General features: G+C 44.1%; 1 protein-coding gene across 5 annotated transcripts in view; it reads right to left on the bottom strand.

The window, feature by feature from the left end:
• The window catches only part of si:dkey-97m3.1 (fatty acyl-CoA reductase 1), a 57502-nt gene that overhangs the window by 11497 nt on the left and 18283 nt on the right, over positions 1–27722 (bottom strand). For all 5 annotated transcript variants that reach the window (XM_064939519.1, XM_064939515.1, XM_064939517.1 and 2 more), the window contains 2 exons: positions 24077–24345; positions 6383–6558 (listed from right to left, as the gene is read on the bottom strand). In XM_064939519.1, the coding sequence (XP_064795591.1) occupies positions 6383–6558; positions 24077–24304 (404 nt within the window). In that variant the 5' untranslated portion in view covers positions 24305–24345. The remainder of the gene's footprint in view (positions 1–6382; positions 6559–24076; positions 24346–27722) is intronic.

Below are 27722 nucleotides of genomic sequence, written 5' to 3'. Positions count from 1 at the left end.
ACGAGGTCAGTTTGATAACTATTCTAGAGCACTAGGCTAATTTGAGGACTATTATAGAGAACTATTCTAGAGCACTAGGCCAGTTTGAGGACTATTATAGAGAACTAGGCCAGTTTGAGGACTATTATAGAGCACACTAGGCCAGTTTGAGGACTATTATAGAGAACTATTCTAGAGCACTAGGCCAGTTTGAGGACTATTATAGAGAATTATTCTAGAGCACTAGGCCAGTTTGAGGACTATTATAGAGAACTATTCTACAGCACTAGGCCAGTTTGAGGACTATTATAGAGAACTATTCTAGAGCACTAGGCCAGTTTGAGGACTAATATAGAGCACGAGGTCAGTTTGATACTATTCTAGAGCACTAGGCTAATTTGAGGACTATTATAGAGAACTATTCTACAGCACTAGGCCAGTTTGAGGACTATTATAGAGAACTATTCTAGAGCACTAGGCTAGTTTGAGAACTATTCTAGAGCACTAGGCCAGTTTGAGGACTAATATAGAGCACGAGGTCAGTTTGATAACTATTCTAGAGCACTAGGCTAATTTGAGAACTATTCTAGAGCACAAGGCCAATTTGAGAACTATTATAGAAAACTATTCAAGAGCACTTGGCCAGTTTGAGGACTATTATAGAGCACAAGGCTAGTTTGAGAACTACTATAGAGAACTATTATAGAGCACTAGGCCAGTTTGATAACTATTATAGAGCACTAGGCCAGTTTGAGAACTATTCTAGAGAACTATTCTCGAGAACTATTCTAGAGCACTAGGCCAGTTTGAGAACTATTATATAGCACTATTCTAGAGCACTAGGCCAGTTTGAGGACTATTACAGAGCACTAGGCCAGTTTGATAACTATTACAGAGTACTAGGCCAGTTTGATAACTATTATAGAGCACTAGGCCAGTTTGAGAACTATTATAGAGCACTAGGCCAGTTTGAGAACTATTATAGAGCACTAAGACTGTTTGATAACTATTATAGAGCACTAGGCCAGTTTGATAACTATTATAGAGCACTAGGCCAGTTTGAGAACTATTCTAGAGAACTATTCTCGAGAACTATTCTAGAGCACTAGGCCAGTTTGAGGACAATTATAGAGCACTAGGCTAGTTTGAGAACTATTATATAGCACTATTCTAGAGCACTAGGCCAGTTTGAGGACTATTACAGAGTACTAGGCCAGTTTGATAACTATTATAGAGCACTTGGCCAGTTTGAGAACTATTCTAGAGCACTAGGCCAATTTGAGAACTATTATAGAGAACTATTCTAGAGCACTAGGCCAGTTTGATAACTATTACAGAGTACTAGGCCAGTTTGATAACTATTATAGAGCACTAGGCCAGTTTGAGAACTATTATAGAGCACTAGGCCAGTTTGAGAACTATTATAGAGCACTAGGCCAGTTTGAGAACTATTATAGAGCACTAAGACTGTTTGATAACTATTATAGAGCACTAGGCCAGTTTGAGAACTATTATAGAGCACTAGGCCAGTTTGAGAACTATTCTAGAGAACTATTCTCGAGAACTATTCTAGAGCACTAGGCCAGTTTGAGGACAATTATAGAGCACTAGGCTAGTTTGAGAACTATTATATAGCACTATTCTAGAGCACTAGGCCAGTTTGAGGACTATTACAGAGTACTAGGCCAGTTTGATAACTATTATAGAGCACTTGGCCAGTTTGAGAACTATTCTAGAGCACTAGGCCAATTTGAGAACTATTATATTCTAGAGCACTAGGCCAGTTTGATAACTATTACAGAGTACTAGGCCAGTTTGATAACTATTATAGAGCACTAGGCCAGTTTGAGAACTATTATAGAGCACTAGGCCAGTTTGATAACTATTATAGAGCACTAAGACTGTTTGATAACTATTATAGAGCACTAGGCCAGTTTGAGAACTATTATAGAGCACTAGGCCAGTTTGAGAACTATTATAGAGCACTAGGCCAGTTTGAGAACTATTCTAGAGAACTATTCTCGAGAACTATTCTAGAGCACTAGGCCAGTTTGAGGACAATTATAGAGCACTAGGCTAGTTTGAGAACTATTATATAGCACTATTCTAGAGCACTAGGCCAGTTTGAGGACTATTACAGAGTACTAGGCCAGTTTGATAACTATTATAGAGCACTTGGCCAGTTTGAGAACTATTCTAGAGCACTAGGCCAATTTGAGAACTATTATAGAGAACTATTCTAGAGCACTAGGCCAGCTTGAGAACGATTCTAGAGCACTAGGCCAGTTTGAGAACGATTATAGAGAACTATTCTAGAGCACTAGGCCAGTTTGAGGACTATTAATAAGCACTATGCCAGTTTGATAACTAATATAGAGCACTTGGTCAGTTTGAGAACTATTATAGAGCACTAGGCCAGTTTGATAACTAATATAGAGCACTTGGCCAGTTTGAGAACTATTATAGAGCACTAGGCCAGTTTGATAACTACTATAGAGCACTAGGCATGTTTGATAACTATTACAGAGCACTAGGCCAGTTTGAGAACTATTATAGACCACTAGGGTAGTTTGAGAACTATTATAAAGCACTAGGCTAATTTGAGAACTGTTACGGAGCACTAGGCCACTTTTAGAACTATTACAGAGCACTAGGCCAGTTTAAGAGAGAACACCACTGTGACTGTGGACTGCTCCCAACTGTGTGTTCCTCACTGTTCCAAGCTGCTGAGTCATTAATGAATTCCGCTATTGGATTTTCATTAGGGTGCTAGATATATTGTATCCTAGCAGCTATAGTGGCTATAGTGCTTATCACTGCTTCAGTGCTAGGCTCGACTAGCCTTGTACGTTTGCACAGCATAGATGCCGTGTCTATGGCACTAGCTGAAGAGCTGTAGTCTTGGTCCCAGTGAGTAAACTGTTGTCTGATTATGCGCCAACACCCCCTGGCAACTTTGTTTCCCTGGCTGGTGTGTTTACGGACATATTCAATCAATCCTTATCCCAGTCTGCTATTCCCACATGTTTCAAGAGGGCCACCATTGTTCCTGTTCCCAAGAATGCTAAGGTAACTAAGCTAAATGACTATCGCTCCATAGCATTCACTTCCGTCATCATGAAGTGCTTTGAGAGACAAGTCAAGGACCATATCACCTCCACCCTACCTGACACCCTAGACCCACTTCAATTTGCTTACCGCCCCAATAGGTCCACGGACGACGCAATCACACTGCCCTAACCCATCTGGACAAGAGGAATACCTATGTAAGAATGCTGTTCATCGACTACAGCTCAGCATTTAACACCATAGTACCCTCCAAACTCGTCATTAAGCTTGAGACCCTGGGTCTCGACCCCTCCCTGTGCAACTGGGTCCTGGACTTCCTGATGGGCCGCCCCCAGGTGGTGAGGGTAGGTAAAAACATCTCCACCTCGCTGATCCTCAACACTGGGGCGCCACAAGGGTGCGTTCTCAGCCCTCTCCTGTACTCCCATGACTGCGTGGCCATGCACGCCTCCAACTCAATCATCAACAACACTACAGTGGTAGGCTTGATTACCAACAACGACGAGACGGCCTACAGGGAGGAGGTGAGGGCCCTCGGAGTGTGATGTCAGGAAAATAACCTCACACTCAATGTCAACAAAACAAAGGAGATGATCGTGGACTTCAGAAAACAGCAGAGGGAGCACCCCCCTATCCACATCGACCGGACAGTAGTGGAGAAGGTGGAAAGTTAAGTTCCTCGGCGTACACATCACGGACAAACTGAAATGGTCCACCCACACAGACAGCGTGGTGAAGAAGGCCTAACAGCACCTCTTCAACCTCAGGAGGCTGAAGAAATTTGGCTTGTCACCAAAAACACTCAAACTTTTACAGATGCACAATCGAGAGCATCCTGTCGGGCTGTATCACCGCCTGGTACGGCAACTGCTCCACCCACAACCGTAAGGCTCTCCAGAGGGTAGTGAGGTCTGCACAACGCATCACCGGGGGCAAACTACCTGCCCTTCAGGACACCTACACAACCCAATGTCACAGGAAGGCCAAGGACAACAACCACCTGAGCCACTGCCTGTTCACCCCGCCATCATCCGGAAGGCGAGGTCAGTACAGGTGCATCAATGCAGGGACCGAGAGACTGAAAAACAGCTTCTATCTCAAGGCCATCAGACTGTTAAACAGCCATCACTAACATTGAGTGGCTGCTGCCAACATAGTGACTCATCTCTAGCCACTTTAATAATGAAAAAATTGATGTAATAAATGTATCACTAGCCACTTTAAACAATGCTACTTTATATGTTTTCATACCCTACACTACTCATCTCATATGTATATACTGGACTCTATACCATCTACTGCATCTTGCCTATGACGTTCGGCCATCGCTCATTCATATATTTTTTATGTACATATTCTTATTCATTATTTTACACTTGTGTGTATAAGGTAGTTGTGAAATTGTTAGGTTAGATTACTCGTTAGATATTACTGCATGGTCGGAACTAGAAGCACAAGCATTTCGCTACACTCGCATTAACATCTGCTAACCATGTGTAGGTGACAAATCAAATTTGATTTGATTTGACAACAATGTGTGACAGACAAGAGAACGTGAGAGAGAGAGATAAATACAGAGGAAGGGATGGAGAGGTAGGGGTGAAAAGACAAAGACAGAGTGAGAGAAGAGAGCTATGATGCTGTTCAGAGAACAATCTCACAGCTTTTCCCTAACTGAGCTGTCAGTCATGGCTAGTGTCCCGCCTCCCCACACCTCCTTTCACCTCTCTGACTGCATCTCATCCCTTAAGGCTGTCCTGTCTGTCCTACTCAACGGGATCTGTTCCCAGCAGCCACACAGACACCCAGACAGGCGTATTTAACAGTATGATGAAGACTTGTGAGAATACGCTGAGACAGATAGACACAGAGCTCTTTAATGTTTTAATAATCCCTCTGAAGACCTCATTCCTGCTTCCTCACTGAGTAGGAGACATCTACCCCCAGCTAAGACATCTACTGCAGACTCCCTGGAGACATCTCTACCCCCTACCCCCTGTAGGCTCCTACAGCTAGCTACCTGCAGACATCTCTCTACCCCCTACAGCTAGCTACCTGCAGACATCTCTCTACCCCCTACAGCTAGCTACCTGCAGACATCTCTCTACCCCCTACAGCTAGCTACCTGCAGACATCATCTCTACCCCTACCCTACAGCTCCCTGGAGCTACCTGCAGACTCCCTGGATCTCTCTACCCCCTACAGCTAGCTACCTGCAGACATCTCTCTACCCCCTACAGCTAGCCTGCAGACCTGGATACAGCTACTATCATCTCTACCCCCTACAGCTAGCTACCTGCAGACTCCCTGGATACATCTCTCTACCCCTACAGCTAGCTACCTGCAGACTCCCTCATCCCCCCTACAGCTAGCTACCTGCAGACTCCCTGGATACATCTCTCTACCCCCTACAGCTAGCTACCTCCCTGGATACATCTCTCTACATCTCTCTACCCCCTACAGCTAGCTACCTGCAGACATCTCTCTACCCCCTACAGCTAGCTACCTGCAGACATCTCTCTACCCCCTACAGCTAGCTACCTGCAGACATCTCTCTACCCCCTACAGCTAGCTACCTGCAGACTCCCTGGATACATCTCTCTGTCTGTCTCTCTCTCACCACATGGAACATCGATGCACTGTCTACTACGTGAGATGATGAAACCACGTGGAATATTGAAAACTTAAATAGTTTCAAAATCCTTCATATAAATTCAATGTTACTGTAAGTCTTTATTAGCTCAACAACATTGTTTTGGATCTTGATTTAATATGTTTAATGATGTAAGTGTTTGCCTGTTAACCATTTTAGGTCAACAATGCTGCTTGATAGACACTACACAAAGCTATATTATTGGGGAATCTCTGTTGTCTTTCTCAACATCCTCATCATACTCTAGATGTATCAGCTTTCCCATTGGTCAACACCAGAACACAAATAGACCACACTATCAACCAAACATCACTTCCTGTAGGAAGTCCCCGCACACTGGGCACTTCCTGGTACTCGGGACAATGACAAAGCAAAACCCTTCGACCCCATAAACCAGACTGAGTAAAACATCAAAAATAAAACATGTGACCAAGATACACACGACCCTGGCTAGCTAGCTACCTATACGGGCTGACCTCTCAACTACAGACTGTCTACTGTGTTGACGTCATTTAATAGGATCTCTATGTCTTTGTACCTCTCTCTGTGTCAGACACAAGCTATGTCCATGCATTTATACACAATCATCCAGATTTGATTTGTTGAGTTGATAAAGTGGTGAGTTAGCATGATAGCTAGGTGATAGAGGAAGAGTCAGTGTGTAGGGGGTGTGGTCCTCACTTGAGGGGTTCGTCGAAGCGGATGGTGGCAGCACAGTGGAAGATGATGTTGACGCAGGAGGTCAGTCTCTCTACGTCCTCAGGACTGATGGCCAGGGCAGGCTGTGTCAACTCACTGCTGATAGGAACTATCTTCTGGTGGAAGTCTGGGTTGTCCTCCCTCACGCGGTCAAACAGCTGCAGGAAATGCACACATAGATGCATCAAGATCATATCAACGTATGTCAAGCAATTGATTTAACCAGGTCAATATGTAAAGGACGCTGTATGCATAGATGTCTGTAACAATTCTGTCCACATTGATGTTTGGCTGGAGGCTATTCCTCTGCACAACTGCTACTGTGTAAAGCCATGTCAGCTTTTACCTAACAATAGCACCATAGTAGTATTTGCAAGCCTCAATATTAACAATATGGGTCATGTTGCTCTATGTAATTGATGAATGACTCGTATTTAAACACAGATTGAGCGGGTGTCAATATTTGGATTTTCCCACAATGCCCTAGTATCAGTGGCGTTGCTCATAGGAGACCACATGCTGCAGTACCAGAGCACACTGTTTGCGTGTATGTGTGTGTGTGTAACATGTTCCCTGTTGCTGTGACTCAGATGAGGCAGGGCGTGCACCCTACGGAACACTACACAGGAAATGAAACCACCTTATCACCAAGGAGGGAGATAATATCACTCCTTATCCTCCATGCAAAAACCATTATCAACAAATTGTAGGTTTTAGTCTTGAATGCAGGGAACTGTGTTTTCGGGCTGAATATAAGAACACAACAAACAGAAGGGAAGATAAAGTTTCTTATGGACAAGACATAAATCAAGTAGCTGGCCAGTGTGCACCTCAGATTTGGCTCTGGGTAAAGGAAGTGCATAAAACAACTGCACTGGACATTTCAGATTGCTAGTGATTAGGATTAGCATGTGTGAGTTATGAAATTGGCTCTGTGTGTGGTGTGTGTGTGTGTGGCAGTACCGGCTGCCCTGGTAAGCAGACCACTAAGTGAAGAGCAGGACAGATGTTGAGTAATGCCTCCAACAGCTGTTCATATCCATGTTCTCTCTCTCCATCTTCATCCATCTCTCTTTCTATCGCTGTCTCTTTTCTGGCTCTCTAATGAGTCCATGTTGACTGCACTTTTCCTCACATCCTCACAAACTCTGATGAACTCTGTTGACCCCATTCACACTGGTGGAAAAAGCCCAAAGTCACCGAGGTCACAATGTATTGTCCTCCCCATTCTGCTTTCTACTTGTGTCAGAGCTGGCCGTGAACCTCTAGGCCATCTGTTGGTGTAGCCCCCTTGAAGGTGGGCACCAAAACTGGCACAAACACCCACCAACCAACCCAGGTAACACAGTGCTCCAAGGAAGTTTTTACCCAGTCAGCAAAACAACAGAAATCAAACAGAGACCAGCCTTTTACAGATCTGCAACACATCTGCCTGGGAAGGGGTACTGGGTCCAAAAAGCATGAAACCTAGGTGGCATAAAGTGGCACAGACCCTTTCATAGTGGCTAGGAAAAGGCTCACTTTAAGGTATGGGGCACGCTGAGTGAGTGAGACAGAGGGAGGGAGAGAGAAGGATCAGTTTCACTCCCGTCTGTAACCGGCATCATGTATAGTACCAACACTACTACTACACTGTACATCATGTATAGTACCAACGCTACTACTACACTGTACATCATGTATAGTACCAACACTACTACTACACATCATGTATAGTACCAACACTACTACTACACATCATGTATAGTACCAACACTACTACTACACATCATGTATAGTACCAACACTACTACTACACATCATGTATAGTACCAACACTACTACTACACTGTACATCATGTATAGTACCAACACTACTACTACACATCATGTATAGTACCAACACTACTCATGTATAGCACCAACACTACTACTACACATCATGTATAGTACCAACACTACTACTACACATCATGTATAGTACCAACACTACTACTACACATCATGTATAGTACCAACACTACTACTACACATCATGTATAGTACCAACACTACTACTACACATCATGTATAGTACCAACACTACTACTACACTGTACATCATGTATAGTACCAACACTACTACTACACTGTACATCATGTATAGTACCAACACTACTACTACACATCATGTATAGTACCAACACTACTACTACACATCATGTATAGTACCAACACTACTACTACACATCATGTATAGTATCATGTATACACATCATGTATAGCACCAACGCTACTACTACACATCATGTATAGCACCAACGCTACTACTACACATCATGTATAGTACCAACACTACTACTACACATCATGTATAGTACCAACACTACTACTACACATCATGTATAGTACCAACACTACTACTACACATCATGTATAGTACCAACACTACTACTACACATCATGTATAGTACCAACACTACTACTACACATCATGTATAGTACCAACACTACTACTACACTGTACATCATGTATAGTACCAACACTACTACTACACATCATGTATAGTACCAACACTACTACTACACATCATGTATAGTACCAACACTACTACTACACATCATGTATAGTACCAACGCTACTACTACACTGTACATCATGTATAGTACCAACACTACTACTACACTGTACATCATGTATAACACCCACACTACTACTACACTGTACATCATTTATAACACCCACACTACTACTACACTGTACATCATTTATAACACCCACACTACTACTACACTGTACATCATTTATAACACCCACACTACTACTACACTGTACATCATGTATAACACCCACACTACTAACTTATCAGAATTAATGTAACCTGTCAGCCTTGTAGTAAAAAAACATAATTCAAGACAATAGAGGGATAGGAAAAAAGAGGAAGAGATAGTGAGAGAGAGACTACACTGAAGAGAGGATAGAGAGAGGGACTAGACACTGTACATCATGAGGGAGAGAGACTACTAGAGTGAGGGAGAGAAAGAAAGAAAGAGAGGAAGAGAGATGGAGGAAGAGCGAGGAAGAGAGATGGAGGAAGAGAGGGAGGGAGATGAAGAGAGAGGAAGAGAGAGGAAGTGAGAGGGAGAGAGAAGAAATAGTGAGTGCATTAAGGTCAGAGGGGTAAGTGAGGTCAGAGATTGTGGGCCTGTGCATGGCCTTTGTTCAGAGATGAGGAGAGAATGGCATTGTGGGATATGGGTGTTCTTTTGTGAGAGACTGAGGCAGTCTCCCAGTGCCAGCCTACCACTGATCTCCCCTCTGGCACAAACCATCTGACTGTGTGTTACTGTGTGTGTGTCTCTCTGTCTCTCTCTCTCTCTCTCTCTCTCTCTCTCTCTCACACTCTCTCTGTGTGTCTGTGTGTGTGCATGAGTTTCAATGTGTGTGAGAGACAGAGTGTAGATGTGTGCTCGCATCTTCCCACAGTAACAGCTCAGCATGGCCGTCAGGGCTGAGACAGAGGAGCTAATCTCTCTGTATCCTCAGACACAAAGCCAAGAGGGATGGGTCACTGCTGGGATGACTGGGCTCGAACACAGCATCCATTTAACAGGGATTATCTATTCAACAGAGTTATCTATTAGATATCTGTTATTCTGACTGACTATGTAGGGCTGCCAGCCTCGCTGCCTCTCGTGCCACATACCAACCAGCTCCAGATGAGGAGCGGCATGAAATGACTGGCACTGTGCAAAGCTGGCAGCCTAGGTCTCTCTGTCAAACTCCCGCTCTCTGGGTGGATCTCTGGGCCTGTGTGTAAGGGTATAACCCTGTGTCGGTGAGTACTCTCTGATCATATGCTAACCTGCTCCAGGTGAGTCTATATGTGAAGAAATGCCCAGACTCTCCTCCCGCTTGGCCTAGGGGTCGTCAATCTCCAGACTCTCCTCCCGCTTGGCCTAGGGGTCGTAAATCTCCAGACTCTCCTCCCGCTTGGCCTTGGGGTCGTTAATCTTCAGACTCTCCTCCCACTTCAACAGTGGCGTTTGTGGACTTTCCCAATGTTAGGTTCTAATTTTCAGAGTAAATATCTCAGACACTAGAGAAGCTTTAACCAAGTTTAATTCTTCCCAAAGGGTCGACACATCTGTATTCAGACAAAGGACATGACTTCCCCCGTGGTGGTATTCATACCCCACTTTGGGTGGAGTCTCATCTTTATCTCTAAACATTGCATCCTTCTTGCTAAGCAGGGAACTAAGTGATATGAGCCTTCAACAGGTTCTCCCCTTATCAGTACTGTCACATGCAATCGTTTTCCCTGCACTCAGCACATTCCAAGCTTAGTTGTCTTACTATAGAGAACCATTCACTTCTCACTCTTTTATATACTAGGAGTCTGATCTATCATGTCTTTAATTTCTCAATGTTCAAAGTTTACCCTGAATCCAACAACAGAATCCCAACACTAATGGCCCCTTCCTTTCAGCTAGCAACCCAAGCTGCCATGTTAAAACAGCTTCACTGACCATCCTGTAAATATAGCCACTCATTCACAGTCCCTTTAGAGATGTCAGGCAAAGAGAGAGAGAGAGAGATGTCAGAGAGAGATGTCAGAGAGGGAGAGAGAGAGAGGTCCCCTGGAGCAAAGATATGGCATGGAAAGAGAGAGTAGCTAGAGCGAGATAAAGAGAGGGAAGGGAATAAAAGTTACAATGTGAATGACAGAAAGGGAAGGATGTAGAGTGTTTTGTGTGTGCTGTTGTCCCTAGGGAGGCTTGTATACAGCAGCATATTGCGATTGTATTGCTCATGCATGGTGGGCTGTGGTTGGATGTGATGGGGAGTGGAAGGGAGCTGACTGGGTGTCTCTATGCCAGGTGAGCCACAACTTCACAGGCGTGAAATAGAATCATGACATAGAAGACTGGCTGCAGCTCTGGAGTGATGCAGAGTGGGCATCTGTCCTGCTTCAAGTACAGGGTCCCTGGTGGCTGAAGCAATCACATGTACAGCTCAGGATTGGCACATAAATGCACACGGGGTAAGACACACAAATGAACATAGACACATGTAAGTACGCACACGTACAGCCACCCACACACGCACCCACCCACACACACACACGCGCACACACAGCCATGTAGGCCAAATAGGCTGTCTCTGCAGGTAGCCGGCTGGTAAGTGCTCAGATTAAACACAGTACACACCAAAGATATCCCTGGCTTCTTCCCCACTCCTGGTCGAACAGCTGTTAGTGTTTCAGCCAGGCTGGGTGGATGGATGCTGGGTAATTGGGTCTGCTCTGCGTTTGGCCCCCTCTCAGCTGATCACAAAGCCGGAAATCTACAATAGCTCAAAGTCCAGATAAGTCTACAGTACAAAGGTAGAGCACTATAATATAGGGAATGGAGCTATTTGAAGACATATCATGGCCTTAAGCCATTTCTATGTGTCTGTCTCAGTTTATTATCTCTGTTTAGTCTTTATATTCTCTGTGGTTGACTCTTGGGGGGGAAACATTGGAGTGGACTTCCAGGAACGATTCCCCTGGGAGAGAGCGCCAGCTCTCTTGGACGTCATCCAGTTCCCGTACGTACCACGGCTCCTCAAAGACCCGGGGGATTTTTCAGCGATGCAGACCAGGGCATAATTCATAAAAGCAAACAGAGGCGGAAGACAGAGCATTGCTGATCATCCAGTCCCAGCTGGAGGCTATCTAACGCTGTGCTCGACTCAATACAAGAGGATCAATACCAACAGGACAGTACAGTTTACTTTACGGTGACAGACAGCAATGTTAGAATATGCGCTCGGCAGTCGGCATACCGATGGCATGACATTCCACTTCTGAGACAGTGACCTCATGGCGAGCCATGGCAAATTCCATTATCCCTCTAGAACAAACTAAATGGAACTCAGGACTACTTTGTAATGAGAAATACGAATCCATGTGGTCACTGGAAACCACCGGCAGGGACAGACCTAACTCCATGCTTTAATGATCAAGCAAACTTAATGCTCAGGTTAACTGCTACTTCTCCTCAGTGGTCGTACCATTGTAACCCCTAGGGGTTAGGGAAGGTGACAGAGGGATGTGGAGAGGGTTGTGGCCCCTCTGAGGAGCGTTTCTTGTGGCCCCCGGCGGCCGGCCCTGGTCCAGAGGGGTGTTCGGCCGAGCGGAATCCCGGAACTCGGGTCGGAGCGCTGCTGTCCTCAATCCATCGATTACAGAGGAAACCAAGCTGACAGCACCCCCACGCTCCAACGAGCACCGAGACACACTGCATCATGGCGAGAAAAACACACACACTTCAACAAAAAAATACTAGAGGTGCTTCCATGTTTCCATGTAACAGAATCAGCATTCTACTGGCATCCAAACCATCCTCCTTCACCTGAGTCACTTATTCCTTAAAGGAAACCTTATGGTGGTTTGATTCAGTCTGGTGACGATGTGTGTTTCAATCAGTTTCCATTCACAGTTTATCAAAGAGAGGAACACGGTGAGGCTGGGTAATCTTGATGAACACGATATCCTCTGTGTTATAGAGAACAGGCTCTTATCCTGACATCAAAACCTGGTGCTTCTCAGAACCTCTGACTTCTTTAGAGGAAATGAAAACGTAGCTCTCTCATCCCAGGCTAGATCAATAGCATGCACGTAGGCGCACACACACACACACACACACACACAGTCAACGCTGACCCCCAAGCATTCCATACTTTCATATTTCACAGCGAAACTCTCTTTTCCTCTCGCTGTTAAGCTCCATCCGTCAACCACAAGTCCAAGACTGGAGAGCAGTAGGTGACCAATGGCCGTGCAGGTCTGAAGAGATGACCTCAGGGCTCTGTCTACTGCCTCCAGGTCATTCATGTAGGGCGTCTGTTAGAGTTGGAGACGTGATTTGGTGTGCACCAAGGCACCGTTCTAGCATCGCTACTTTTTGACCTCAACATGCGGTCACACAAAAAGGTCATCAGTCATGCAGAAAGACCATCACATTGGATCAGCTAAATGCCTTGTCTAATACACAAACAACTATCTAGATGTGGAAAGGGCAAGGCGCTTGGCAGACTCTTTATCCCTATGGGGACATCAGTGTGTGTTGCTGTGGTCCCCATTAGGGACACCACTGAGCATGTGCTAAATGCATGTCTTCCCTACCCTGATGGCTCTCCTGGCACTGTTCAATGTACTAATTTGTTTCACAAACCAAGTTCATTTGTGGCCTAATTAGACGCGAAACATTCTCTCGCTCTCTCTCTCTCTCTCTCTGAAGGGAGTCATGGGTGTGTGGAGTGCCTGCCGCCAGCCTCGCTGCCCCTCGTGCCACATGCCAACCAGCCCCAGATGTGTAGCTGCATGAAATGACTGGCACCATGCCAAGCTGGCAGCCTAGGCCTCTCTGTCAAACTCCCGGTCTCTGGGCGGGTCTCTGGGCGGGTCCTGTGTGTAATGGTATAACCCTGTGTGGGCGAGTGTTCTCTGAACTGTTATATCCACCATTTAAACAGAGCTTTACAGGGCCTTGTAATATACTTTTATGTATTGAAATGTAATTCCACGCAGTAAACAACACACCATACTATAGGATGCAGTCATTGGACCTAGTTCAATAACACCAGGCCAGATGGGAGCAGCAGTGCTAGTCATGGACCCGTTTTACAGCCATAACCCTCCAACAGTTATGCCCTGCCCGTGTTAAAGGTGATTACCCACAGTGAGAGTTGGCCTTTATCAATGCAGGGAGACAGTTACAAGGTTATAAGTAGGGCAGGAACAAGTGGAAACACCAAGCTCCCTGTTAGGGAAGAAAGCAATCAGGCCTGAATATGAGTCGCAGAAAATAGGAAATCGATAATGCAATGTATTCGTGGGGGACCCATGCATATCCACGAGCACACGCACATGCATGCGAGCACACACACACACACACACATACACACATTTATCCGCAGTACCCTTAATGAGCTCGGGAGTTGAGGGCCTTCCCTCCTTCACTGTGGGTGACTCTTGAAACTCTCATACTAGAGCAGGTCTGCAGTGTGTAGACTAGCCTTGTAAACACAGCCAGCCAACAAGTGTTACCCTGGATGCTCCCCAGAGGTACTTGGTCCACACCAGCCGGCCCATCCATCCCAGGGGCACCCAAAATGCAAGGACGCAATACCAGAGTGGATTATAGTACCAGCCACTGTCACCACTGGTTTACCACAGAGCACTGAAACAGAGGGGTCCACAAAGGCAGACATTTCTAAATACATTATGGACGTAGTTGCAGCCTTAATCTAAACAGAGGTTTTGTTTCTACTGGACAACATGTGACCTCGTCCCCAAGCTCAATTGCTACCGTATATAGAAAGCCATCTGGGGATAAAATGACTGACATTGAATTCAGTCAGGCAGGAAAGCTTTAGGCTATTTCAGTTATAGAGTGCCCTAAAATACTAATTGTCATTGTAGGTTTCTGTAAAAGTGTGTTAAATATCTAGGTGGAGTAGTTGCCTAATATGGAAACCTTAATATAGGCTGAATGCCAAGCTTGTAAACTTTGTGGATTTTACATTGCCTGGCCAACATGCCTTGCTTATATTTTTACAACTCAATTGTTCGTCATATCATAGAAATAATTCAAATGTGTAAATGGCCGGGGCACTTTAAAGGAGCAAAGGGATTATTAAGTCATCATTGGCCAGTTTTCCTCTACGTCTAGTTTTCCCTGACCACAGAACCTGACCAGGAAAACTCCTGGACCTTATGGGGTATGGATGTGGTAGTACAATAACCTTTAGATGACTGGCTAGGTAGTCTGTCCTGGCTGTCATTCTGATCTGGCCCTGCCCTCCCTCCGTAGAGACTAAACTCCAGGCCAATGTTCCCTCTAAGCTGCGAGCGTTCACGGTCACGCAGCTCCCCCAGAAACAAATATAGCCCACAGAGAGAAGCACTCAACAATCGCAATCGACTGGTCGATCCCCAAGTAGGGCTGTGGCGGACATGGAATTTTGTCAGCCAGTGATTGTCAAGAAAATAACTGTCAGTCTCACAGTAATTGACCGTTCATGAACAAACACATTTACCATCTCCTGGCTTCCACACACAGCCTACAAGACACGGATGCAGACCTTTGGAACATCTACATTTGAAAAAGTCTAATAAATGTAATATAGCCTACACCTTCACAATAAATCCATTATTTACTTTAGACAGGTCTAAAGAAACATGATATGAAGAAGATGTAGTCTATTTTAGAATAACAGAATACAATACTCTGAGTTGTCCTTATGTTAGATACTGATCTGGCTATGCCATATGGCTGTGGGCTACACTAGTTTATTTAGCTGACATGATTTGCTTAGAATTTCGTGGCATTATTTTATAGAATGAAGAATACAATTGATCCCAAATTAATACAACCACTAGCATCAAAAACATGTTTTTTACGCAATGAGGCTGACGCAACAGATCAGAACGTTTAGCTTAAAATGTTGATAAACTATTAGGCTATTTTTTCACATTATAAGCACAGCAATACTCACACGGCAGTAGGCTACAAACGCTAATGGGAAAACAGCATTATCAAAAGTGACCACAAATATGATATGCAGGTAATGCTAATACTATAAAGGTGCATTTTTATGGTGAAAATTATCTTCCCCAAACTTGAAACTCACACGCTGCACACATTATGTATGCCAGTTAAACTCCACACCCGTTGTAAAGCGGATTAATGTGCTTCATTTTAAGAAGTTATTTGGCCACTTTAATTGTGATACAATCCTTATTAAAACAAATATGCCTATAGGCTAGGCTACATGGGGTGTGCGACTATGATTCCAAAAAGTCATTTAAAAAAGGCATTGTTTCTTATGCTGGGCATCATATACAAATGATAATATATAATTCACAAGTGACAGACTAATATTGCACCCATCAGACTATTCTTGATTTAATCTTTACATACAGTTGAAGTCGGGAAGATTACATACTATCACGTTTTTTCTGAATGGACCAAGGTGCAGCGTACTTAGAGTTCCACATGTTTAATAATTATGAAACTCACCAAAAACAATACAGAAGAAAACAAAACGTGACGTCCTGGGCTGCTCACAGGCAAGCTACACAAAAACAAGATCCCACAAACAACAGGTGGGAAAAGGCTGCCTAAATATGATCCCCAATCAGAGACAATGATAGACAGCTGCCTCTGATTGGGAACCATACCAGACCAACAAAGAAATAGAAAACATAGATTGCCCACCCTAGTCACACCCTGATCTAACCAAATAGAGAATTAAAAGGATCTCTAAAGGTCAGGGTGTCATTAAAACCTGTTTTTTAACCACTCCACAAATTCCTTTGTTAACAAACTATAGTTTTGGCAAGTCGGTTAGGACATCTACTTTGTGCATGATACAAGTAGATTTTCCAACAATTGTATACAGACAGATTATTTCACTTATAAGTCACTGTATCACAATTCCAGTGGGTCAGAAGTTTACATACACTAAATTGACTGTGCCTTTAAACAGCTTGGAAAATTCCAGAAAATGATGTCATGGCTTTGGAAGCTTCTGATAGGCTAATTGACATCATTTGAGTCAATTGGAGGTGTACCTGTGGATGTATTTCAAGGTCTACCTTCAAACTCAGTGCCTCTTTGCTTAACATCATGGGCAAATCAAAATAAATCAGCCAAGACCTCAGAAAAAACATTGTAGACCTCCACAAGTCTGGTTCATCCTTGGGAGCAATTTCCAAATGCCTGAAGGTACCACGTTCATCTGTACAAACAATAGTTTGCAAGTATAAACACCATGGGACCACGCAGCCATAATACCGCTCAGGAAGGAGACGTGTTCTGTCTCCTAGAGATGAACGTACTTTGGTGCGAGAAGTGCAAATCAATCCCAGAACAACAGCAAAGGACCTTGTGAAGATGCTGGAGGAAACAGGTACAAAAGTGTCTATATCCACAGTAAAACGAGTCCTTTATCAACATAACCTGAAAGGCCGCTCAGCAAAGAATAAGCCACTGCTCCAAAACCACCATAAAAAAGCCAGACTACGGTTTGCAACAGCAGATGGGGACAAAGATGGTACTTTTTGGAGAAATGTCCTCTGGTCTGATGAAACAAAATTAAAACTGTTTGGCCATAATGACCATCGTTATGTTTGGTGGAAAAAGGGGGATGCTTGCAAGCCGAAGAACACCATCCCAACCGTGAAGCACGGGGGTGGCAGCATCGTGTTGTGGGGGTGCTTTGCTGCAGGAGGGACTGGTGCACATCACAAAATAGATGGCATCATGAGGTAGGACAATTATGTGGATATATTGAAGCAACATCTCAAGACATCAGTCAGGAAGTTAAACCTTGGATGCAAATGGGTCTTCCAAATGGACAATGACCCCAAGCATACTTCCAAAGTTGTGGCAAAATGGCTTAAGGACAACAAAGTCAAGGTATTGGAGTGGTCATCACAAAGCCCTGACCTCAACCCTATAGAAAATTTGTGGGCAGAACTGAAAAAGTGTGTGTGAGCAAGGAGGCCTTCAAACCTGACTCACTTACACCAGCTCTGTGAGGAGGAATGGGCCAAAATTCAACCAACTTATTATGGGAAGCTTGTGGAAGTCTACCCGAAACATTTGACCCAAGTTAAATCAAATCAAATCAAATGTATTTATATAGCCCTTGGTACATAAGCTGATATCTCAAAGTGCTGTACAGAAACCTAGAATAAAATCCCAAACAGCAAGCAATGCAGGTGTAGAAGCACCTGCAAGTGTAGAAGCACAAACCATTTAAAGGCAATGCTACCAAATACTAATTGAGTGTTTGTAATTTTCTGACCCACTGGGAATGTGATGAAAGAAATACAATTTGAAATAAATAATTCTCTCTACTATTATTCTGACATTTCACATTCTTAAAATAAAGTGGTGATCCTAACTGACCTAAGACAGGGAATTTTTACTAGGATTAGATGTCAGGAATTGTGAAAAACTGAGTTTAAATGTATTTGGCTAAGGTGTATGTAAACTTCCGACTTCAACTGTATACTAAATAATATATGTGTGAAATTTGTTTTGATTTAGAATGGACCATTATCATGCAAACAGTGGTAGGGGAAAAATACATGTCATCTCTGCACTTAAATAGCGAATGGAGGACGCTTTTCCTGTGGTTCATTTTCATGCCAGCCAGGTAGGCTATACTCCTGTTGTAAAGATAAGTAATGTGCTTAATATTTGCTTAATATTAGGAATGTTGAGAAATAAATAAAGTAGGCCTAGCCTATAAATAGCTGATGGGTGCCTCCCCTTTATAATAGAAGCCATCACTATTTTCTCATGCAATTGCATAGCCTATATAAATGTTGCACTACATGAGCTCATGGGCTCTTATGAAGTGTTTGATTCGTTTTGTAATATACATTTGCATTGATGTCAGAGTGATTAGAGGGACAATTGACTGCTGAGTACCAGGCAGTTAGCGAGTTTGGTAGGCTACTAATGACCATCATCAGCATCAGAGCTTGGAGAAGCCTAATTACCATGACTAAACGGTCACTTGGAATTTGACTGCCTTCATGACACGTGACGGTCACTGCAACATCAATGTTGTATTTTGAGACAGGCTTGAATAAGCTAAGTAGCCAATAGGCAGAGGGTAGCATCATTTGTCTGATTCTCTGTAATAATGGTATGGGAAAAAGAATGCATTTTATTTTGTAAAAAGGTTTCTTGCATCAAACAACACACCAACATTTTCAGTCACGGCTTGAAGGACAAGTGGATAAACAGTTTTAAAAAATAACAATATTTAACCTTTATTTAACGAGGCAAGTCAGTTAAGAACAAATTCTTATTTACAATCTACCCCAGCCAAACCCAGATCACTGGGCCAACTGTGCCCCACCCTATTGGACTCCCAATCACAGCCGGATATGATGCAGCCTGGATTCAAACCAGGTACTGGAGTGACACCTCTTGTACTGAGTTGCAGTGTCTTAGACCATTGCGCCACTCGGGAGACCAGTTTAATATCAACCCCTGCACATTTTTATCAAACGTTTAATGGAATGTAGGCCTACACTGAACACCACACATTGGCTGCTACTGTAGGGTGAATGATAGAACAGCTATTTCCATGTTAAAAAGTTATTGGAAGGCCTCCCAGGTGGCACAGTGGTCTAAGGCACTGCATCGCAGTGCAAGCTGTGCCACCAGAGACTCTGGGTTTGAGCCCAGACTCTGACGCAGCAGGCCGCGCCCGGGAAGTACATGGTGCGAAGCACAACTGGCCTAGCGTGTTCTGGGTTAGGGAGGGTTTGGCTGGTAGGGATATCCTTGTCTCATTGTGCACTAGCGACTCCTGTGGCGGGCCGGGCGCAGTGCACGCTGACCAGGTCGCTAGGTGTAAAGGTGTTTCCTCTGACACATTGGTGCGTCTGGCTTCCTGGTTGGATGCGCGCTGTGTTAAGAATCAGTCCTGCTTGGTTGGGTTGTGTTTCGGAGGAAGCATGGCTCTTGACCTTCGTCTCTCCCGAGCCCGTACGGGAGTTGTAGCGATGAGACAAGACAGTAACTACTAATAATTGGATACCATGAAATTGGGGAGAAAAAGGAGGTAAAATAATTATGGGATGCTTTTTCTCCATTGTTTTTGAAGGTAGGCCACTCTGGTAGGCCTGCATTATGATCAAATTGCCACAGGAGCCTACTTGGCCAGTAGCCTACTTAAAGTGGGTACAGCCTCAGTGTTCACAGTAAATACGTGCTGGAAGTTGCACAGAATTTTCACAACATTCAAGTTTGCTCTCAGCAGAACTGAAATTTGCTCAGTGCCAAAAACAATTAGACGGCACGTAGCTCCAGGCATGTCCCAACAGACAGACCTGGCTGGCACTGCGGGATGAGATTAAAACAGGAAAAGCACATAGCCCACACTACAACCACAGGCTTTTCCTAAGAAATATACATCCAACTGGCTGCGGTCATGTGTGTGTGTGTGTGTGTGTGTGTGTGTGTGTGTGTGTGTGTATATATATATATATATATATATACACACACACAGAGAGAGAGACAGAGAGAGAAACAGAGAGAGAAACAGAGAGAGAAAGGCCGCCGTAGGCAGACATGGCTATGTGCTCACTGCCCACAAAATGAGGTGGAAACTGAGCTGCACTTCCTAACCTCCTGCCCAATGTATGACCATATTAGCGAGACATATTTCCCTCAGATTACACAGGTCCGCAAAGAATTCGAAAACAAATCCAATTTTGATAAACTCCCATATCTACTGGGTGAATTACCACAGTGTGCCATCACAGCAGCAAGATGTGTGACCTGTTGCCACAAGAAAAGGGCAACCAGTGAAGAACAAACAGCATTGTAAATACAACCCATATTTATGCTTATTTATTTTCCCTTGTGTACTTTAACCATTTGAAACTTCTGTATGTGTAATGCTTACTGTTAATCTTTATTGTTTATTTCACTTTTGTATATTATCTACCTCACTTGCTTTGGCAATGTTAACACATGTTTCCCATGCCAATAAAGCCCCTTGATTTGAATTGAATTGAGAGAGCGACAGAGAGAGAAAGAGAGAGAGAGAGAGCGACAGAGAGAGACAGAAAGAGAAAGACAGAGAGACAGATAAAGAGAGAGCGAGAGAGAGAGAGCGAGAGAGAAAGACAGAGAGAGATAAGAGAGAGAGAGAGAGAGAAAGACAGAGAGAGACAGAGATAAAGAGAGAGAGAGAGAGAGCGAGAGAAAGACAAAGAGTCAGAGACAGGGATATGTTATACAGCTATAGGTGGAGTTTGATAGCCACCCTGCCCTAAACGTGTGTGTGACACAGTGATCAGGGTCGGTCAGGGAGACAAAATGAAAGGCAAAATGTAATTTATCTCTCACACACACACACACACACACACACACACACACACACACACACACACACACACACACACACACACACACACACACACACACACACACACACACACACACACACACACACACACACACACACACACACACACACACACACACACACACACACACACACACAGGAATGGGGACGTGGATACCTAGTCAGTTGCACAACTGAATGCATTCAACCCGAAATGTGTCTTCTGCATTTAACCCAACCCCTCTGAATCAGAGAGGTACGGAGGGCTGATTTAATCCACGTCATCAGCGCACAAGAACAGTTCTTGTGTGGCTTAACTGCCTTGCTCAAGGGCAGAAGACACAGTATATCACCACACCCTTGCTTCCCTGCTGCTCCGTCAGTCACACAATGTACCCTTCATTCAGAGTAAGACAAGAGGAGGACAAAGAGAGAGATGACTGTTCTTTACCAAAACAAGAACAACACAACGGTTGTTCAGTAGAGGCCTGGTTCAACACCCTCCATGACCTCCTCCTCCCCTCTGATAACCGAGTACAAGTTTGAACAAATATGGAGAGCCAACAATCGGTTACATTTCAACATCCACTAGACTGTTTGATAAGAGAGGTGCGGTAATAGCTGAGGTATGGATGTTAATAAACAGGAGAACAGAAGGTGGGCAGGTCTGGGATGCGGTACACCAGGGCAGCTGTTCAGTTCTGGCCCTCCCTTGGTGAGATCCAGATGATAAGGTACGAACACACGAACACACACACACACGAACACACACACACACACACACACACACACACACACACACACACACACACACACACACACACACACACACACACACACACACACACACACACACACACACACACACACACACACACACACACACACAGCATCCCTCCATGTTTTACATGGAACCATTTAGGTTCCACCAACCACATCCCACCAAACTAAAAACCACTCCTCTTCCACTGACCAATTCTCAATACAGAACATATTGGCCAGGTCATCACCCACTCAGACCCAAGCCCAGTCAGCAGAATTCCAGCAGATTCCCATTCTTGCCCCTCTAGCATTCCAGCATCCCCCACCTCTCCCACACAGATCTGCACTCTGACAAGAACACGCTGGGCTAAAGCTCTGTTTCAGCTCTAAATAAGGTTATTCTATGTCTAGAATATAAGAGAATAGCAGCCTATTAGTGGGAGAAGGCATGCAAAAAAGCCTCAACTATAAGGCACCCTTACCCCTTATGCATATCTATCACACGTTACATTACATTCAATGCCCTGCAATTCACAGAACTCAACTAACCAGACAACAGCTAATTACTAGGCCTATTCTTTAATGGTCAAGGCATATCAGGAGAGAGTCAAATCAATCAGATGTCTATCTGGATGTCCTTTTCCAGGTCACGGCACCTTTGCCTTAACGAAGCCCACAGAGACGCTCGGTTTGGCTGTTACCTGGCAACAAGTGTTCTGAGTGACATTCGATATCCATAAGGCCATACGGCATGAAAGGCGGCTGGAACGGGCCGAGAGCATTCATCCTATAGAATCCTCGTTTGTAAAGAAAAACCTCTAAGACGGATAATACAGAGACCGCAAACTCGGCACCCAGAATCTCAAGTGCGCTCTGTTGTTAAGACGGTCACGAGAGACGATGCAGACTGCAACAGTGACATGAATAACAATCGGAGGGAAATGCTTTATACAGCCGTAGTTAAACACATTCCTTTGAATGGTCTGGTTTGATTAGGCTAGATATGGCAGCCAGTCTGTTTCTTTATCCTCTCGTCCCTCACTGTCTTGTTTGGCCGGCTAGTGTTGTCATCTGCACAAACAGACTACTGTGTTTGATGAACACCAAGTTGTTATCCTATCTCTGGTGTGTGAAGACACATTCTGGGCGTTTGAATTCAGAAATCACAGCAGGTACAATCTCTCTCTCTCTGTCTCTCTGTCTCTCTCTCTGTCTCTCTCTCTCTCTCTCTCTCTCTCTGTCTCTCTCTCTCTCTCTCTCTCGTCTCTCTCTCTGTCTCTCTCTCTCTCTCTCTCTCACTGTCTCTCTCTCTGTCTCTCTCTCTCTGTCTCTCTCTCTGTCTCTCTCTCTGTCTCTCTCTCTGTCTCTCTCTCTGTCTCTCTCTCTGTCTCTCTCTCTCTGAACCATTAACTGTTGCCTCCATTGTAGACAGAGAGTTAATTAAGACACCATTAACTGGTGCCTCCATTGTTGACAGTTAATTATCTGTGTGTGTGTGTTTTCAGTTAGAGTGCAATAACAACATCAGTAGCAGCAGATAGTAAAACAGAGCCCCGATGCTTCAGCGTGCATTTGTGAACACGTCAATACTCACCCAGTCTCAATCTATCAGAGCTCATTAAGCCCAACACAGTCTTTTCCCATCCCTCTCTCCTTCCCTCTTTCTTTCTCTTCCTTTCTCTCTCGCCCCTTTATCTCTCTGTAGGTGAGTAGGCTCGTATGGTTTGGATGAGCTTAGTCCATTTGAACTTCACTGGCAACAGCCATAAAACCATTTTATATTCTATTCATTCATGCAATGTTTCAATAAACACAAAGCTGCAAGACAACAAAACACCGAAGCCAATCAACCTGCATGTGGCACAAAGCCAACAGAAAACAGATTAATTATACAGTTTGCCTTCACTTCAGATCAGTGCAGATCAATAGGATGACATCATGAGAAGGAACTTCTTTAGACTAGATTCACCCCCTGGTATAGTGTACTACAGCCTAGTGTACTACAGCCTAGTAGTGCCCCTCACCTTGCACTTCATCATGTCGCTGACCCGTTCCTGCATGGACTGTCCAGCCTTGGGCCTGACCAGGATGTAGAGGGTTCGGACCTCTGGACAGGACCGCAGCAGTTTCTCCACCAGCACCTTGCCCATGAAGCCCGTGGCGCCAGTGATCAGCACATTTTTGCCTGCGTAGTAGTCAGCGATAGATGCCATGCTGCCGTCTGCCCCTGCCTCTTCTCCTGTCTTTCCCATCTGTGTAGCTCGTCCCAGTCCCAGCCTTCACAAGGCAGCTCCTAGAGAGATAGATAAAGGGGTGGATGGAGAGAGAATGAGAGAGAGAGAGAAGAAACGATAGGAGACAATTAGCTGAGGCTGAGAGAAAATTAGAACCGCACTACACTCTGTTCAGACTCAGAGTCTCTTTACATGAGCAAACACTCATTACTCTTGACATAACCTACACTATGCATTGTGTATGTATTAATGCTGAGTATTAGGTGACAGACCTGTAGAGAGAAGTAAAGCTAGGACTCACTGGGTGCTGGGAGTAACTTTGTTAATGACATGGTAAGTGGGGAGGACAGGAATGTCACAGACACGCACAAGTAGTTATTGCGGATGTAGTGAAAGTGTCACACCCTGATCTGTTTTACCTGTATTTGTGCTCGTCTCCAACCCCCTCCAGATGTCGCCCATCTTCTCCATTATCCCCAGTGTATTTATACCTGTGTTCTATGTTTGTCTGTTACCAGTTCGTTTTGTTCGTCAAGCCTATCAGCGTTTTTCCCCTTGCACCTGTCTTTTTCTAGAAATGCTTGTGTTCCTAGCTCCAATAGTGCAGTATTATATAAGAAAACACAAATCGAAAAGTAAAAGAATGGAATTAAGAAATAAATAAATATGAACGCAAATTTTTTTGGGGGGGCTAATAATGTAAGAAATAACACCAAAAAACAACGTTTTGGGCTAATAATGTAAGAAATAACACCAAAAAAACTAAATACTGCAAAGTTGCTTAGGAGCTAGAAGCAGAGCTGCCATGTCTATCAGCGATCATGAATATTCATAAGGCAATCAATCACAGCCTATAGCTGTAGTAAAGGTAATGCATCATTATTACCCCATTCAGAAGAGTGTCAGCCAGCTTTGGTTATAAGATAGTTTCCAAGCCAGTACAAAGAGCATCATTAACCCCTCCCTTCTCAGGGCAGTCATCCAGAGAGCCAACTACATATCGAGGTCAGCAATAGAGCTCGCCAGCTTGTAGTCACAAAAAACTGAAATGAGTTAGCATTTTCTACCTCTAGTTTGTTCAGCCATTCCTATGGAGGAAATGAAAAGGGATAGAATGGGATTTTGGGATAAATGCAGAAAATAAGGTCTGAGGTTGAAATAGGTTTAGGAGATTCAGTCATTTTAGCAGATGCTCTTATCCAGAGCGACTTACAGTAGTCACTGCATACAGTTTCATACTGATCCCCCACGGGAATCCAACCTACAACCCTGGCACTGCAAGTGCCCTGCTCTACCAAGTGAGCCACACGTTTTGTTCTATGAGATAACATCAGTCAGTCAACATGACCTTTATGAATTATGAAGACTTCATGTGCTTTGGGACTGTTTTTATTACATAAATTCTTCAGAATTCACAAAAAGTGACATTAGCTGATGAAAATGATCTCATAGAACAAAATGTATAAGATCTCTTAAGCCTGTGTTTACCACAGCACTTATTTTGGGAGTTTATCCAAAACCCCTCCAAAACCTCCATTAATTTCCCCACAGGCTTTGGCCATCGAGTCATGGTGGAATTAGTCTCCGTTAGTGTCTACAAAAAGACACCATTACTATTGCTCTCAATGCCCTCACTCCTACTGTATCTTAACACCTTAACGATCTGTGACTGCTGCAGGCCAGGGTGGGGTGTGTGTGTACACGGGTGGCTTGGTCTGTTAGAGCAGCACCCTCATGGTGTGTTTGAGGAGTCTCATCTCACATTCTTATGCCAAGCATAGCACATACCCACACACACTGCTGCGCTCGGGTGGATCAAAGTATGTTGAATTTCATATTTGACTTGGTGATGGTAAAATGGTATGGTTTAAAAGTGTATTATTGATGTCATGAATCTGGCATCCTATTTATAGGGTTAATGGTTGTTACTTCTAAAGATCCAATCAATCATGGACCATTTTTTTAAAATGTATTTCACCTTCATTTAACCAGGTAGGTTTGAGAACAAGTTCTCATTTGCAACTGTGACCTGGCCAAGATACAGCAAAGCAGTTCGACACAAACAACAACAAAGAGTGATACATGGAATAAACAAACATACAATCAATAATACAGTAGAAAATTCTATATACAGTATGTGCAAATCAGGTAGGATAAGAGAGGTAAGGAAATAAATAGGCCATGGTGGTGAAGTAATTACAATATAGCAATTAAACACTGGAATGGTAGATGTGCAGAAGATGAATGTGCAAGTAGAGATACTGGGGTGCAAAGGAGCAAGATAAATAAATAAATACTATATGGGGATGAGGTAGATTGGATGGGCTATTTACAGATGAGCTATGTACAGGTGCAGTGATATGTGAGATGCACTGACAGCTGGTGCTTAAAGCTAGTGAGGGAGGTAAGAGTCTCCAGCTTCAGAGATTTTTGCAGTTCGTTCCAGACATTGGCAGCAGAGAACTGGAAGGAGAGGTGGCCAAAGGAAGAATTGGCTTTGGGGGTGACCAGTGACATATACCTCCTGGAGCATGTGCTACGGGTGGGTGCTGCTATGGTGACCAATGACAGTATACCTAGCCTCACGTTGAAATGATGGTGTCCTTTGGGTTTATGTAGGCTACATTGACATCTGATTTGTCCATCCTCACACCAAATGTACTTTCAAATACAGCCTGCGTTAGAAAAGTTAGGAGTTACTTTCAACTATTCAATGTGATTCTATTCAACATATCACATGCCTCTCCAAAGCGGATGACAACCCTGGCCTAAGTTAACCAGCCTGCAAAACTGGTGTCCTATCAGCCTTATAAACGATGACCATCAAATACTGGCACAAAGATTGGTCAGTGTTTAGTGGGGCCAGCCAACCAACCATGATAAGTGTTCAAGCTAGAAAAGCCATGTGCGGGTTCTCTGTATCCTTCTCCATCTTCTCTCCTGGTCTCTGGGCCACAAGTTCCCAACAATGTTAGCTGAAGGACAGGAACCCCCAAATCAATGACTAAGATAACAGAAAAAATAGAGAAAAACCTTCCTCCCCCCCTCAAACACACATCTCTGACCCTAACCTCTCTCTCCCACAGTGTGACTCTTTAAACGCCCCTACAAAAGGGGGTCAAGGTCCCTCCATTGATATCATGTCATTCCGGCTCTATGCTCCAGTATATCGCAGAGATTCTTGGGAGACTAAAGGACCAGGGGGGAGGAGTTGGAGGTCACTATGGATTAGCTTCTCACATGGACACACACACACCAGCGATCCAGCCAGGGCATTCCATCCAGGTCACAGCCTTCAGCCGCTCGCTCCTCTTCTCCCCATCAAGAAGTAGATTGGAGTGGGAGAGTGAAGGAGCTGATAGGAATAGCCTCACTAACACTCACACAGTATGGAACTATGGTTTATCTATGATCTGTAGCCCACTATACTCTCTGT

This window comes from Oncorhynchus masou, chromosome 27, assembly GCF_036934945.1.
Source record: "Oncorhynchus masou masou isolate Uvic2021 chromosome 27, UVic_Omas_1.1, whole genome shotgun sequence".
In the NCBI taxonomy this organism is placed as follows: Eukaryota; Metazoa; Chordata; class Actinopteri; order Salmoniformes; family Salmonidae; genus Oncorhynchus; species Oncorhynchus masou.
The sequence above is the reverse complement of the archived record's forward strand: the minus strand, read 5'-3'. Positions and strand labels throughout refer to the sequence as shown.